The sequence below is a fragment of the Hetaerina americana genome, unplaced genomic scaffold, assembly GCF_022747635.1.
Source record: "Hetaerina americana unplaced genomic scaffold, ioHetAmer1.1.p SCAF_4, whole genome shotgun sequence".
Lineage (NCBI taxonomy): Eukaryota > Metazoa > Arthropoda > Insecta > Odonata > Calopterygidae > Hetaerina > Hetaerina americana.
This window is the reverse complement of record NW_027286985.1, coordinates 25,208,197-25,223,945: the sequence shown is the minus strand read 5'-3', so window position 1 is coordinate 25,223,945 and position 15,749 is coordinate 25,208,197. Positions and strand designations below refer to the sequence as shown.

The 15,749-nt window shown below is 35.4% G+C and overlaps 2 protein-coding genes across 2 annotated transcripts in view; both read right to left on the bottom strand.

Annotated features, from left to right (window-relative positions):
• Positions 1–6,230, bottom strand: part of LOC139692056 (leucine-rich repeat flightless-interacting protein 2) — a 55,621-nt gene extending 49,391 nt beyond the window's left edge. Inside the window, exons 1-2 of the mRNA XM_071590079.1 lie at positions 6,021–6,230; positions 5,403–5,540 (exon numbers count right to left, since the gene is read on the bottom strand). Coding sequence (XP_071446180.1) covers positions 5,403–5,495 — 93 coding nt within the window. The 5' untranslated portion in view covers positions 5,496–5,540; positions 6,021–6,230. The remainder of the gene's footprint in view (positions 1–5,402; positions 5,541–6,020) is intronic.
• Positions 6,231–6,602: 372 nt separating this feature from the next.
• LOC139692116 (enkurin-like) lies at positions 6,603–15,628 on the bottom strand. Its single transcript, XM_071590152.1, has 5 exons — positions 15,549–15,628; positions 15,316–15,461; positions 12,186–12,493; positions 10,418–10,555; positions 6,603–6,872 (listed from the first exon to the last, which is right to left on the bottom strand). Exons 1-5 carry the CDS (start codon positions 15,626–15,628, stop codon positions 6,693–6,695), a joined length of 852 nt encoding a protein of 283 aa, XP_071446253.1. The 3' UTR covers positions 6,603–6,692.
• Positions 15,629–15,749: the final 121 nt, after the last annotated feature.

The following is a 15,749-nucleotide window of genomic DNA, read 5'->3' as shown; positions in this document are numbered from 1 at the left end:
CAAGGAGGTGGTGACAAACATCACCGAGTCTAGGAAGGACCAATTGGACATATTGGTATCCAGCTCAACAATGCCATTGTGGATCCTCCTAAATTGAGTGATTACCTTCACACTATCTGTGACATGAGTGCTTTCGAGAGTGTGCGCCCTGGGTGTGCCTTTAGAGCAACATCGACTCCTTAACCTGATGAGGGATCTTAGTTTGATCCTCAACCCATCCCAATTGAACCACCATTATATTCACTCCTAGCTATATTTTAACAAAATAAACTACTAAAACAGCACTAAACTTACCCAAAAACTAAGGGGAAGGAGGCATTAGGCCTGGTACTGGATGAACAGAGGGGGCTGACTGACCTATGCGCAATGTGAGTTTGAGGATTACCTAGTTAATAGACATCTCACTCTGTCATATGCCCCATCATAAGCTAGTATTACCCAACCTTTTCGGACTGTGGGCCACACACACACTTTCAATTGTAATGTGGGCTGGATTAGGACTCCAAATCATACTTCCCTAAAAAAAACTCTCCACACATTCACCATGCATGCATCTAATGATAAAAATATATCCCTACATTTCCACAGCAATCGTCTAAAAGCCAGATTTAAGGCGTTAAAAATCCTTCAAGCATTAATAGGTCACCACTGTTCTACGTTTTTCTTCACACTGGACAGCCAAGTGGCAAAGTTAGCCATTTGGGTAAAGCAAGGTGTGTGATGTCATGTTTTTCTCTATGTAGATGAAAGAGAGAACGTTTGGAAATGATTTAAATACATTTTGGTCTGGTAGGGCCAAGCCTTTGAAACATTACGGTCCCATCTTACCAGGTGAGTAAGGTCTCTTTTGCCTCCCCAAATATCTTGGGGAGTACAAATAAATGATGCAGGATTAAATAGGAGTAGACTGTTTTGAAACACAAAATGAGAGAAAGTTAGTGTGCTTCCAGAAGACCAGCAAGAAGGGGAGCTGAAGAGGGAGAAAATTTAGCTAAATTCAGCCTAAGCAACACGAAAAATTACCAAGTGCTATTGAAAATATGGATATCATGATGTGAATCATTTTGTCCTAAGACCAAATACTACCTTGATCAAAAAGTTCCCGGAATAACCACCGTGTGGCGCTCCCATCGTTCCGATTTGAGTTCTGTTTTTTTTGTTAAATTGGTACATCTGTTGTTGATATTCCCTTTAAATCTTAGTGTCATAACTTGACATTTGCAAAAGTTACGTAGCCAAGAGTACATCTATCTCTGTGTGTGTTGGCGATTTTTTACAATTTCAGAAATGGATTTAAATTTGCAACAACGAACTTGTATTAAAAATTTTGTGTAAAAAACGGATTTAGTGGCGCACGGACGTTGGAAATGTTGGAAAAGTATTTCGGCAACGATTCTCTAAAAAAACGGTCGTTTACCAGTGGCACGAGCGGTTCAGAAGTGGTCGTGAGTCAATCGAAGATGATGAACGCAGTGGCAGACCATCGACATCGAAAGTCGGTGAAAAAATTGATAAAGTAAAAGAAATGTTGGTCAATAACCGCAAATTAACCATCAGAGAAATAGCGGAGGACTTGAACATTGCCTATGGATCCGCCCAAGACATTGTGGTTAATGATTTGGGTTTCCGTCGTGTAGCAGCAAAGTTGGCCTCAATTTCATGCAAAAAAGAGACCGTGTTGACGTCGCAAAAGACATGATTTGCGAGGCTGAATCCGATCCCACATTCATCAAAAGGATCATTACTGGAGACGAGACGTGGGTTTATGAGTACGACACGCAATCCAGACATCAGGCAAGTGAATGGCGTTCACCAAATGAGCCGAGACCAAAAAAACCACGTCGTTTTCAGTCAAAAAAGAAGGCAATGCTGACGGTTTTCATGGATTACAACGGTGTAGTGCATCATGAATTTTTGCCAGAAGGCCAGACAGTAAACAAAGAGTATTATTTGGGCGTTATGAGACGTTTGCGTGAAGCAATTCGCCGAAAGAGACCAGAAATGTGGGCAGAAAACTCGTGGATTTTGCACCATGATAACGCACCGTCGCACAGTGCTATCATTATTCGTAATTTTTTGACGAAAAATGCAACAAATACCATCCAACAGCCACCGAATTCACCTGATTTGGCTCCCTGTGACTTCTTTCTGTTCAATCGAGTTAAAAAACCATTACGGGGAACGCGTTTTAGCAGCCGAGAGGAAGTAATGGAAAAATCGCAGGAAGCACTGATGGACAATTTTTTGACGAAAAATGCAACAAATACCATCCAACAGCCACCGAATTCACCTGATTTGGCTCCCTGTGACTTCTTTCTGTTCAATCGAGTTAAAAAACCATTACGGGGAACGCGTTTTAGCAGCCGAGAGGAAGTAATGGAAAAATCGCAGGAAGCACTGATGGACATACCGAAAACCGAATATAAAAAATGTTTCGAGGATTGGATCAAGCGCTGGCATAAGTGTGTTGCAGTCGATGGGGATTACTTTGAAGGGGACAATATAGATTTAGATGAATAAACTTGTATTTTTAATTTTCTGAATAAATTCCGGGAAATTTTTGATCAAGGTAGTATGTTTTGTTTTGCACCTGGGGAAAACACAATAGCTCATAATGTATTGAAGGAAGTTGTCCACAATAAATCACTAAAATAATCAAAGAAATATGAAAATGCAGCAAGCAATGAATCTGCATGCATGTGCATATCAAAATTCAAATTCAATTTTGAGTTTGAAAAATCATGATAACCACTTCATATAAAATGCATATTAAGTAATAAAAAACTCAGGTGCAAACGACCACACATTTTTATTGTCCACTTGCTAATAACCTTGTCAATGACAGCATGTGCGAGGGGGTAAACTTGAGAGGCATGTATTAGCTACCTGTCATGTGAAGAAACTATAATTTTATTTAGGCAGATCCAACTTAAGAATGTTGGCCAATTAGCAGATGTAACCAACAAGCTTATCTACTCAAGTATCAAATAAGAAACTAGCCCCCCCTACTTTCTCCATCCAATGACTCTTACTGGATTGATGTTTAGACATGTCTCCTCCTGAGTAAAAATTAACTTCACTATAAATAGACCCATCTATTCAGCGGACTATTGAGGGCAGCCATGTTATTAATGGCTGACTGTAGTGGTTACAATCGAACAGCTACAGATGTAGACAATAATTCATTCTATGGTAACAATGGCACAACAAATCATACACCATTGAGAACAAGTTATTACAGACTACATTGACTTGGTCATGTTTACAGCTGTGATTTTTCATACACACAGTGCAATGCAAACTTCTTCATAGCTGAAGCATATACTTCTGAAGAAGAGAATATTTATAGATGTTAATATAATTAATTCATTTTTCCATGACATGTGAATTGAAAATCAAATTGAAACTAAAAATTTTATCATATAAAAATTTTATATCATTAGCCTCTTTCACATATTTAAAAAAATGTGAGACCAATGATTATAAGGAGCAACTGAAGGAGGTATGAGCACCTCTTTATGCTTTGAACATGGACTATGGTGATACTACAATTGACAATACTGATCATCTGGCTCTACAGATAGATGGGTTACGAGAAGTATAAGCTATTCAAACGCCACTAGCTAACACTGACAACTGCAGAACCTAGGAAACTCAGCATCAATTCTGAGCATTTTTTTACAGTAGCGTGTGAAAAGATTTTATTTACTCTTTAAAATAGGAAACATGGTGACTCTTTTAAGAACTTTCACAGGGGAGAATCTTCCTAAATTTCTGGAAGCACTGAAGGATTATCTTTTTCAATGCCCTAATTTCTGAAGAACCCGCATCTTCTTGAAGGAAGTAAATTAAGATAATTAATAATATTTATCCTATAGGGTAATTTTTAACTGAAGCTCGTTGGAGCACCAAAACATTGGCTAAGAGGAAGATTATTTTAGGACAGTTAAAACAGTTAAATTCGTTTACATGTTACACTTCAAATTTTTTAACTTAATCACAGGCAGGCATTTCTTTCTTTCAGTCTTCTAATGTAGCAAGATTTATCAGGGAAATACTTTAAAACATTTTAATGCAAACTGAAACTTAAGTAACAAAAACTGGAATGAAATACATGGCGTTGGTTAACCTTTTAGTTATTTTATAATTAACAATTTACAAGTGCAATCTACCCTGAATTGGTTATAGATAATTTAATTATAATAGATCATTGACTGATTAACTGAAATTTCCTTGAAGGGGATAATCACTTCTTTGTTTAATAAAGCCTACAGATGTTATACACATATGTAAAGGTGATGTCAACGAAGTGAAAGTATTCCTGGACAAAATTATGAGAATCATTCCCTGATACATTTGTTAAGCATCATCAAATATACATCTGAAGGTTTATTAAAGTCTTTCATTAATTTTGCTCTAATTCATAATGTTTTAATCCTTTTAAATGAAACAAACAACCTATTAACACTACCTCCTCAACCAGAAAAAGGGTTTTGAATACTAATTTATAGTAGAATGAGAAAACTATTCATTTTTGTCATAATAGATTTGGAGCAAATGAAATCATTCAAATGAGAAAAATTCACAGCTAAAATTCAGTATCCTACTTAAACGCTAGCCAGACAATTATTAAGAATGGTATTAATTTGAAGAAGGCTATCCAGATGGCTGATATTTCACAGCTAAGAATTGATTCTAACATCGTTTTAAAATTAAAATGCTACAGTATAAGTATATTTCTAGTCCTTCGGAAGCCCATTATGTAGTACACGTCTAAGATTTTATTTAATATTACCTTAAGACTTCTGAAATCTTACTTATTCTCTGGAAGCCTCTCTCAAAGAATACTCCCTGGAAGTCTATCATTTCAGTTGAGATAATTCATTTGAGTAACACGTGAGGTGCGGCTAAATAAGACTTTTGAAGAAACATCCGGACTTGGATGTAAGTAGTTGAAAAATAACACTCGACGGAAGGTGTACAAACTTATAATGAATCACTAGCTAACCTCTTGCGATTTGCTGAAAGTCTTCTCTTTCATTGTAGGGAAAAATAATCATTTACACCTATCTAAAAATTTAATACTAAGACCAAACCCAGTAATGAGTAAGATTATCAAGTGCTTTTCTGATCACTATAACATACTACTGTTACATACCACGGTAACACTACTCAACGTATATTTAAGGCCTTCCAATATTCACACAATTGCAATACATGTAACAGTAATAAACTATGCTTGAAATGAAATCTAAAGATTACACTGTTAGAACTGCATTAAGCAATACCAACAGCTGAAAACTGGCTTTGAGCGATCGACTGTAATATCGCATTTCAACCAGGAAATAGAATACCACAATGAAAAATCTTCAAACAGAAGATCTTGGCACTAATCCACTTACCTCTCGGGCTATTTGATCAAGTGCTTGATCCTCAGCAGAGTAGTGTTTGGTAACTGCTCTGCGTCTACCACCTACACTACTTAGGCTGTCCATGATGAAGTATGAACACACGACTATAGCTTACATCCAATATAAAACCTAAAATGGAGATATAAAAGTTTTTATTAAGTGAGCACTGCGCGGTTAGCAAACGCAATAAAACAATATGCCTAAATTTTAAACCATTTTGCCTAAGTTACGGAAGTTTGAAGTATTTCACAATTCCTATGATTCACTTAACCATTTACATCACTTCGCAAAGTTAAGAACTTCTCATTTGAGAAGCTGAATCATTTCAGATATCAGGAGAAATTTTATTCAGCTGACTGTGGCAGCAGAGCATATTCAACATATTGATATGAATATATCACAAACATTTCACAACTTTAAGGAGTGTTTATATCTAGTTCCTTCTACTTCGGGTGGACAATGATAAGCAAATGCCGAAGTTATTTTACAAGTGCATGCTAAAATATTGTATTCGTAGGAACAATATTTATGCCACAACAAATAAAAGTAATGACAGAGTCCAAGAATTGAACAATGACAGTTTCCATGAACTATAAAAGTATATCCTACCGTTCAGGAACTCCCCGCATTCTTGTAGCATTAGCACGGAAAATTTCGAGACAGCGCAAGTTAACGAACTCAATTGCATAATTTTCTATCTGCCATCTGTTCTGTAGGAGTACCTGCTCCTCATTAAGCACGCATTTTAATAAATAACACAATATCAACACATGTGGCTCACGATTACTTCCATCTTTGAGGCAAAGAACAGCCCCGGATGCTGTTTCTCCATTTTAAAAAATAATTGAATAATGATAAGCATGAAAAGCCGAGGAATGAAGTTTCTTTGAATTCGCTAATTTGCGGAGGATATGAATTAAGTTTGAAGAAAGTGTACTCAGGTCATTATTTCGTTTTGACTGGAGAATACAGCTGTTTTTGTTTCCTTGGGAATTTTCCAAATTATATCCTTGTTTAATTAAAAGATTTTCACGAATACACAATGGAAGTTGTTAATATCAATTGGAGGAGCAGATCAATAGTAGTATTTCCAACTACTAGGTATGATTTAGATAATTTTTATCCAAGACATTATTGATAATAAGTATTTTATTCAAATACACAGACATCATTGGTGAGGCTACCGTGAAATTACTCGATTTTTCCTTGTTGCACAGATGCACATGACCATAGGTTACACATTTATGAAATTAATATTAAGTAGTCGTTCAGATAATTAGTTCATGGCGTAGAATCGCACAGAATTATAACTGGGTGTTTTTCAATAATAGCAATATCTCTTTCCAAACGGGTAAGCTCCTTCTCAAGTGTCAGCTTCCTCTTTATCTTGGGGATGGTATCTATCATCATGGGAAGTTTTTGGAATGCTGTCTGCAATTGAAACCAGTCTTTCTTCAAGCCCTGCAATGAAAAATTAGAGAAATAGCCTCTTTAACCTATTGGCATTTTATTTTTTCGAGGTAAATGAGGCATATTAGGTGTTGAAGAAAAACGTGTGAAGATTTCTTTCTTACTTAATATAATGCAAATTGCCACTCAAATTAGGAGTACTTTTTTATTTCTTTTCGATCGCAAACTGGTGCTTCCCCGATTGGTGGCTACATGATTTCTTTGGTGAACCGTGATGGTTTTATAACTTGCTGTACAAATATTTTCATTTTGACTACATGCTATAAAAATTGATATATTACTATTTAGTCCCAAATCTATTTATCTTCATTTAAATCAATTTAGTGAAACTTAAAATAGTATATATTTTATGCATCAGTTTAAAAAAATTCACACCATTAACTTGCATTCTAAGCTTCTACAGGAATATCGAATTACATACTCATATCATTATGCATTAAAATTGATATATTACTATTTAGTCCCAAATCTATTTATCTTCATTTAAATCAATTTAGTGAAACTTAAAATAGTATATATTTTATGCATCAGTTTAAAAAAATTCACACCATTAACTTGCATTCTAAGCTTCTACAGGAATATCGAATTACATACTCATATCATTATGCATTAAACCAGAGCGAACCCATCATAGAAGTATATATGTTTTTCTGTTTTAATTTTTCGTGACTTCCTTCGCATATATGTTGGATAAAATCAGTGGAATCAAATGTTACGTATTTTTTGAGGAAATATGATTATTCACATCAGAAATATCTGCATTAATCACAAATCATGCATAAGTAACAGCAGTGCTGGCTATGACAGTGTTGTGTAAAATTCATTTTATCCTGACAGCGAGATTCCTGATTATTGTGTTAATTAATGATAGTATAGGTAAGTTATAGTATGATTAAGCAGACCATTGAATCAAATCAAAACAGCTATGCCATTACAATTATTGATCAAGTGATTGCACCAGTCTATTGGTCATTATCAAGGCTATGTTTCTAGGGTTATAAGAAATCATTTGGATTCATCTGATAAATGTTTGTTATTATTTCATCCCAAAATAAGCTATATAAGTTTTCGTGATACCTGTACTGCCTATATCTCTGTAAACCACTGCATCATCGGCAAATTAATTTTTCTTTCTAGTGCCTATGGAGCCAATGTCATTAATGTAAAGAAGGAATAAATAAAAAAGTTTCAATAACTCATCCCTAGGGAACACCTAAAGTGACTACTGCTGCATTTGAGTTTGCTCAATTTATGACTACTTTTCGTACGCAACTATTCATAAATTCTTTAATGCAGCCCAGGATACTTTTATCTATGCCTTATGCTACTAGTTTTTTGAGTAGTTTACTTTAGTTCAGCATGGTTGCTGAAAGGGTAGATGCTGTCGGATACAACTTTGTCTTTTCATTCATGATATCCTTATTTCAGGAGAGAGCAATGTTCCAGTGGACATGGATTTTCTGGATTTTAAGAAATCTTTCAACAAAGTACTACATTGTAAACTACCCACAAAACTGGAAGCATATGGCACAGATGAAAATATCGTGGCTTAGATTAAAGAATTTTTTAACGCTCAGGTACTAAGAGTAGTCGTAGATAGAGTGCAGTAGAAGTCACTTCAGGTGTTCCCCAGGGAAGTTTTATTGGGCCTCTTTTATTCCTTCTTTACATTAATGACATTGACTCTGTAGCCATTGGTAATATATGTTTATTTGTCAAAAATGCAGTGGGTTACAGAGAGATCCATATTCCTGAGGATACAGCAGTTTTATCAGCTGACCTTAATGCTATTCAACATAGTTGCGACACTTGTCAATTGGAATTCAACTTAAAAAAGTGTGTAGAGATGAATTTTTGGGAAAAGAGCGATTCCCTCTCGAATGCCTGCTGCATGAAGAACACCGGAATAGACTTTGTAGACATTACAGCAGGTTAGTCAGGAGAGTAATGTGTATGCCTCCTAAATCTAAAGGTGGCAATGAGGTAATGTCCTAACCTGCCAACCCACAGGCCACGGGGTCAATTTCTGCCTAGTTGGGTTTATCTCCACCTAGATCTTGGGTGTTTGTAATTGTCTTTGTGATGTAATTATTAAAAGGCCAAAGTGCTGTCTTTGGATTAATGTGAAATAAATGGTGTTGTGCTAACTGTGTTGGCTTGACCCCAGGGAAACCCTGTGAAAAGTCAAGGGGCTCAAGAACCCCAAGGGAATCCAGGGAAATAAAAAAGCAATGGCATGGCAATGCAAGAAATGGATCAAAAATTTAATACCAATTGATTGGGTGAAGCAATACAGTGCTATTCAAGAGAGTAGCCATTAGAATAAAAATCATATTATTGACCACAAATGTTTTTGGAAGACATGGCACCTAAATACTGGTTGTTCAGACTATGGAAGGTGATAGCCAGCTAGTTACAGGGAATGAAATTTTTTAGGGTAATTCCAATAGTCATGCATGGCATATGCCTCCTTGAGTTTTCACTTATTTGGTAATCTTAATGCAGAAGGCATACTCCCTTACATCTTCAGAATGAAGTATAATTGAATAGTCCTAAATAGTTTTTATTCCAGGCATGACGGGGAAATATAGTTCTGATGTTATTGATGACGGGGACGTAGAGTAAGCAAGTTTCAAAACAGATGGTCAAAAATTTTAGTATGGAGTGTTGTTTTGTACTGTGTGGAAACACGGTCATTGAAGCCAGAACATAGACGTAGATTAGAGGCTTTTGTAATGCGAGCGTGGAAAAGGAGAAATGGACTGAAAAAGGAAACCAAGCAAGAAAGTGCTAGGCATGGTGAGGAGAGAAGAAAGGGTTGTTGGGAAAAATCCAAAGCGGGCAGGTAGGTTGTATTCGGAGAGTTTTGTTTGGGAATGGGGTGTTGAAGACTGTAATAGAGGGAAGAAGATTAGGCAAGCAAGGAATGGATAGGATAGACATGTTTAATGACATGAAGGTAGGAAAGAAGTATGCAGAATTGAAGAGGGACTTATTGTAGTGTCTAGTGTTAATTTGTGGTTTTTTAGGAGGGGCAAATAAATGTATTTTTGTTGTGTACATCCTTAAGTCTTAAAGTGCTGGCCCCGGTGGCAGCAGGGTAATGTCCTCACCTGCCAACCCAGAGGTTGCGGGTTCGATTCCCACCTAGGTGAATTTTCCTCAACTTAGGGCTTGGGTGTATAAAAGTGTCTTCTTTGTCGTGTCTAAGGGTTAGGTGGAAGAAAGAACTATAAGTTTCAATCTCGCCTAATTAAGTCTTAATGTACGTGTGTACGTAAGACTTTATTTATTAAAATATATAAAGTCTTACGTATGCACACAAACATTGGGATGTAGATGGAAAGTTAGGGCTGAGAAAGATTATTGGAAAAAATAAATATTATCTTAACAGAATTATATTAACAACAACTTTTCTATTATCCTGAAAAGCCTTACCAAGAGGTGTTTCCCAAGGGCAATTACCGACCACCTGCTAACAGTCATTGATCTTACTGCTACTTTCTCACCTCAAAAGAGAAGACAAAAGTACGTACCTCCAAAAGCTGTTTTCTTGGTTCTCCTTCAATGCACATCACTGACTGTCTTCTTTCCAAATGTTGCTTTTGAGTGGCCAGACGTTTTTCTTCTTCCTTGCGTATCTTGAGAAGGTATTTTGGCAGTCTTCCATAATCCTATGGAAGGAAGCAACTGAAATAGCTTAGCTTTATAATTGAATTGTAATGGATATTAACCAGTTAAATAGTTACTGATACCAGTTACTGACCACTTTAACAGTAACATTTAGAGTTTTGAAAAAATGTGTATTCTTGAGTCTTCTATCCTAGGAACATAGGGATTTCAACATTCAATTGATTAGTCATAAATTGGTATTTTGTACATTTTTTAGTCAATTAATATTGTACGGGTAGTTTATAAATGGGGTACAGCAAAAATCTGCTATAAAATGCTGCTGAACTTGAGTCAATTAATAACAAAAATACTCGATAAACTGTGAGCAGTGGAGGTATTGAAAAGATACAGCAAAGCAGCTAGTGATGCCCATAATAAATTATACATATTTGGGATAAAAGGAATTAGCAAAATATATCAGGACCAGCATAGTGTCTATTGTCATTTTCTCTAACAAAACTTAGAAGACCAACATAATGGAATTTAAGATAAACTGCAGATCACCGTATGGATATATGGCCCAAGGGTAGCTTTGTTAAGATATTATAAAATGTTTTAAGTCAATATCCAAGTAGCCCACATAAGTTAAATATGGTAGGAATATGTCGTCTTTGAAGTCATATAGGTACTACATGGATCTAACTGAGGCGAGGTCTACTTTGTAGTTAAATTAACCTGATACAATCAAGCTATCCACATCCTGTTTGTTCTATGTTTTGGATGGTCTTCAGTAAATCTTGTGCCATCTACCAGTTTTCTACATTTCTCCCTTTTGTTGATTACATCTGCTATTACCAATCCTTTCTGCATCCTTGTTAGTCTTTTCCAACCATCCTGTTCAATGTTTCAATTTTTAAATATAGTAGAATATTTTTTGCCATTGCCAAGGAGTAACTAACAGGGAGATGAGGGGATATTGGGGAAGGGGTAAGGATAAGCAGATGGGTGTGTATTACGAACGATTGGTTGTTGAGGGAACAGGAGACGAAAGTGTTAGCTAGTGGAAAAGATTTAGTCCAGGAGGGTGAAAGGATTTAACTAGACAATGCAAGCTAATTTCAGGGAACTTAATTGGAATTGGTGTGGCTGTTGATGGGAGGGAAAAAATAACATATACTTGGTAGCAATAATCAAAACTTACACCATTGGTTGCTGCATGTCAAGATATCAGGAGGAAGGCATTTGGGGAGGAAGATTTACTGGATACTCTGTGATTGTCTCTTCTAATATTTAGGGGTGTGCTTTATTGCCATATAAAAATGTGGGCAGAGTTTACATTAGAGGAGAGGAATGACATTTTTTGAAATGCATTATTAAAATGAAAAGTTGGGAGTAGGTTTCTGAAGTTTAATGGGCAGAAAGAAATTATATCTAGTAATCTGCAAATAGTTGATGCATAAGAAGAAAAGATCTAAGTGAGATTAAAGTATTCATTATTTGTGTTTAGGTAAATATTCAGACAAACATTCTTTGATATTGCTCAATGTTGGTTATTTCAATTCAGATAATTACAATTATAAATTGGATTTATGATTCAGATCATGATATTCTTCACCCACAACTAATAACTACATACATACAACAGAAAGAGTTTAGCATTAGTTTAGTAGTAAAACCTTAATATACTATTACCTTTTTATGCAAATAATTGAGAACTAGGCCAGAGTTCACCAAAGATTTTCTGTCTCCTCTGCAACTGTCAATTATTTTAAATTCTCTTTGGGGTGGTTTTGCATTAAGAACATTCAATTTATTTTTCACTCTGAAATAATTTGATGCCCTTCCACCACTTAAATCCAAATCATTGGCATGGTCTGCATTATGATCCGCTTCATTGTTCTCTTTCTCATTGCTCTCATCAGCCAGATGCTCTTTTTTCGTCTTTATAAAACGAGATGGGACCTGTGGTTTTCTTTCTTTAACTAGGCAATGATCACCTTCTATAAAAATTGAAGTATAAAAGAAAAGCTATGATCAAGGATATCTCAAGGACCTGTCAGAATTAATCTTTTACCACTATGATTCCATATATAAAAACATTTTGTTAAAAGTTAAATACTTATGAATACTTGGGAGGCAGTTTAATGGCTCATTAAAAATTGAAAAGAGTGGGATATTGAAATATGACTTATTTCTGCTCTCTCAGAAGATGCCCCATCATATCTCAAGTGGCATATCCCAGTTATTAATATATTTCTTCCTGACATTCTTATCACCGAATGTTACCACATAAACATTTTGACATGGCCAACCATTAACTTAAAAATGGGGATTTTCTGTCTCCGAGTTCAATATATAGTACATATTTTCTTTTCTCAAATAAAAAGTTATACCATAGTGAGTTGCAAAAGCAATTTTCTTTAATAGTTGTTGCAATGCAATGCATTTACTCTGATACCAAATCATCAGGGATCATTCTCAATGTTACAAGCCAGTTTACTTTACGTCCATTCAGGAAATTGTATATTTAAAAAGAAATATTCTCAACTAAACCAACTTACAGAGACAATTAGGTGGAGTGATAGTTTTCAAATGAAGTCTTTTAATTAGAAGGGTCAAAATGAGCAACATATAAGGTCTTATAAACTGATTTGCAGCTTTTAGAAACAGAACCCAGGAATTAAGTAAGAATCAGCCCTAAGCTATATGACTCTATTCCTTCAGCCCTCTGAACCATTAGCTGGGGTGAACTAAACTGAGTTTCCTTTCCAACTGCCCATTAGAGTTGATTTTATATGTATTTGGGCGCTTTCTCTCATTCGATTCAATTTTTTATCTAACAAGAGTCTAACAACTAATCCACGTCCTCAGAGCACAAACCACTAGTTTTGAGATAAGGAAAACTAAGGGGATGAATGGAGAAGACAGAAAGAGGACATTGTCCAAAAGCTATTTGGAGGAGTCTGAGGTGTTGCCATAAACCCCCTTTTTATTGCATTTTAATTGGTGGCAGCCATTGCTCCTTCCTTTTTTCTTACACTCTATGCTCTGAAATTGGCATGTAACCTGAAAATGGTATTTTAAGAAAGCAGTCTTCTCAAATTTAATTAAAAACAGCCCAGGACAATAGGAATGGACTGAATGAAATCATAAAAATATTGGACAAAAATCCTTTGGAGAACAATTATCTACCCTTTTGTAGGAGTTGGCAGGTGATATTGTAACCTGTTAGATCATAGGCATTATGAAACCAAACTCAAAAAAGAATTTCTCTACTTACTACTGCTGTATTATGAAATGGCTTCATATGTAACTTGGTGTAGTTGTTTATGAAAATGCTTCACATTCTTAACAGAAAGAACAACCTACATAAAAAGGTTGCATGCCCTAGGTTTTGTCATGAACTGACATTATCAGGCAAGGTTTTTTCAAAATGTTGGTAGTATCTATGGAATGAAATTGCTTGAGTGGTTAAGTTCTATTGAAAGCTTTTATTTACAGAAAAGTTGTTTATTTTTTAAGGCAGAGTTCATGTGCTTTCAATCAACCTGGTTTTATTCTATTTTTTGGTAGGAATCCCATAATTTTTATGTATTTTTGTTGGTTTTTGGGCTGCTAAAAAGGAGGGAATACACAGGGTTTGGAAAAAGGTGGCATATACCAAGGTACTTCCTCATTTATGACCCCTTAACATGAGACATCAGGCTGAATTTGTAGTAAATTATGGCTATCATTGGGTAAAGTTACTTCTTAAGGGAAAAAATCACAGAAAACTGCTACCCATGCATCATTTATTTTATTGTCAATATTTGTCATAATATGATGTTCAAAAGATGACAAAAAGTAAAAAAGTACTTACCTAAAAACAATTAGTTATAGGAACACTAATTTTCAAGTTTCTTCACATTTGGTCGGGAAAATCAATTTATTACAACTATGTAAGTAGTAATCCAACCATTTTCACCAATAAATACAATTAAACTTGTAGGGAGAGATACATTGAATGGTGTCAGCATTATTTGGTGTATTTGTGGAGAGTTGGTTTAAGTTAGTAAAAATTTGTGATTTATCTTTATTAATCCTACAATTTATAATAGTCATGGTAATTTCTGGTATAGACTTATACAATAATCAGCTGAAACTGGATAGTTGAAATTGCAGTAAGTAATCGCTAAGTAATGAAACTATGCCATCTTGGTAACATCCACCACAGGACAAGTGCAGTTTTGCGGAGTCCACCTTGCCTTTTCAAGTGTGCAAGCCAGAATTTAGCCAACAGGGCAACAGCCTCGTAGCTACAATTCCACCATTTTCATACATCCAGTTTGGAATCCTGCTAGATTTAAGTTTGCATTCGATTCGGTACTTTAGGAGAAACTAAGAAAGCAACTTTTACTTTATAAGTTCATCAGTAGCGTGGTCCAATTACTGGACTATTCCAACTATAATGGTGTTTTAATGATATCTACCCCAAATCCCATTGTCGTAATGGAAGAGTATTGCCTGGGAGTCCTAAAGCAGAGGAGGTATTACATATTTATGGCATCTATAACAATCGAGCCAGTGATAAATAATGTATACTTGTATTATGTACAAGGGTACTCGAATGAATAAATTGATATATCAAAGAGCATAAATGGGTAGGTCCCTTATTAAATGATGTAAATATCCTCCGGGAATTAAGAAGGTATGTCCACTTTAAAGTGATGAACGACTGTAAATTACCATAACAAGTAGGGAGTCTGGCTGTCATGTTATATGGATGTACCTTCGAGTTTGCTAGATGTATTTCTTTACTTTAAATGTAAAAAAATGCACAAACCTATCTTAGGACGAGGTGGAAATATTCTTGCGCGCTTATGTAAATATGACGATGGTCGATGAAGAGGAACAGAGGCATAACCCATAGTTTTATGAGAACCTTTATTCACGTCAGTCCGAACTTGATAGCTTAATTTTGATTTGTACCTATAATTCAGAATGGCACAACTTAGTTAGGATAACAGTTAGAGAAATAAAATGAATTTGTCGAAATATTAATATTCCTTCACTAACCTTGGAGACTTTACATATTGTTTTTTCTCCGGAGATATCAATTTATAAACTACTTCTTCGTTTTCTTGTTCTTCCCGCATTTTTGAGAATCCAAGAGTTCCGAAAATAGAAAATCCTGGTTCTTGAAATCTTTTCTGCTATAGGATCTTTAAGCTACGAGATCAAATAAATTTGGAAATTCTTCTCGTATAAGGTCAGTAA

Excerpts from the sequence above, each read along its gene's own strand:
- LOC139692116 (XM_071590152.1), bottom strand. The coding sequence starts at position 15,628 with ATGCGGGAAGAACAAGAAAACGAAGAAGTAGTTTATAAATTGATATCT. Across the intron at positions 10,556-12,185 it reads TCAATTATTTGCATAAAAAG|GATTATGGAAGACTGCCAAA; the intron begins GTAATAGTATAT and ends TTCCTTCCATAG. Across the intron at positions 6,873-10,417 it reads CAAGAAAACAGCTTTTGGAG|GGCTTGAAGAAAGACTGGTT; the intron begins GTACGTACTTTT and ends TTTTCATTGCAG.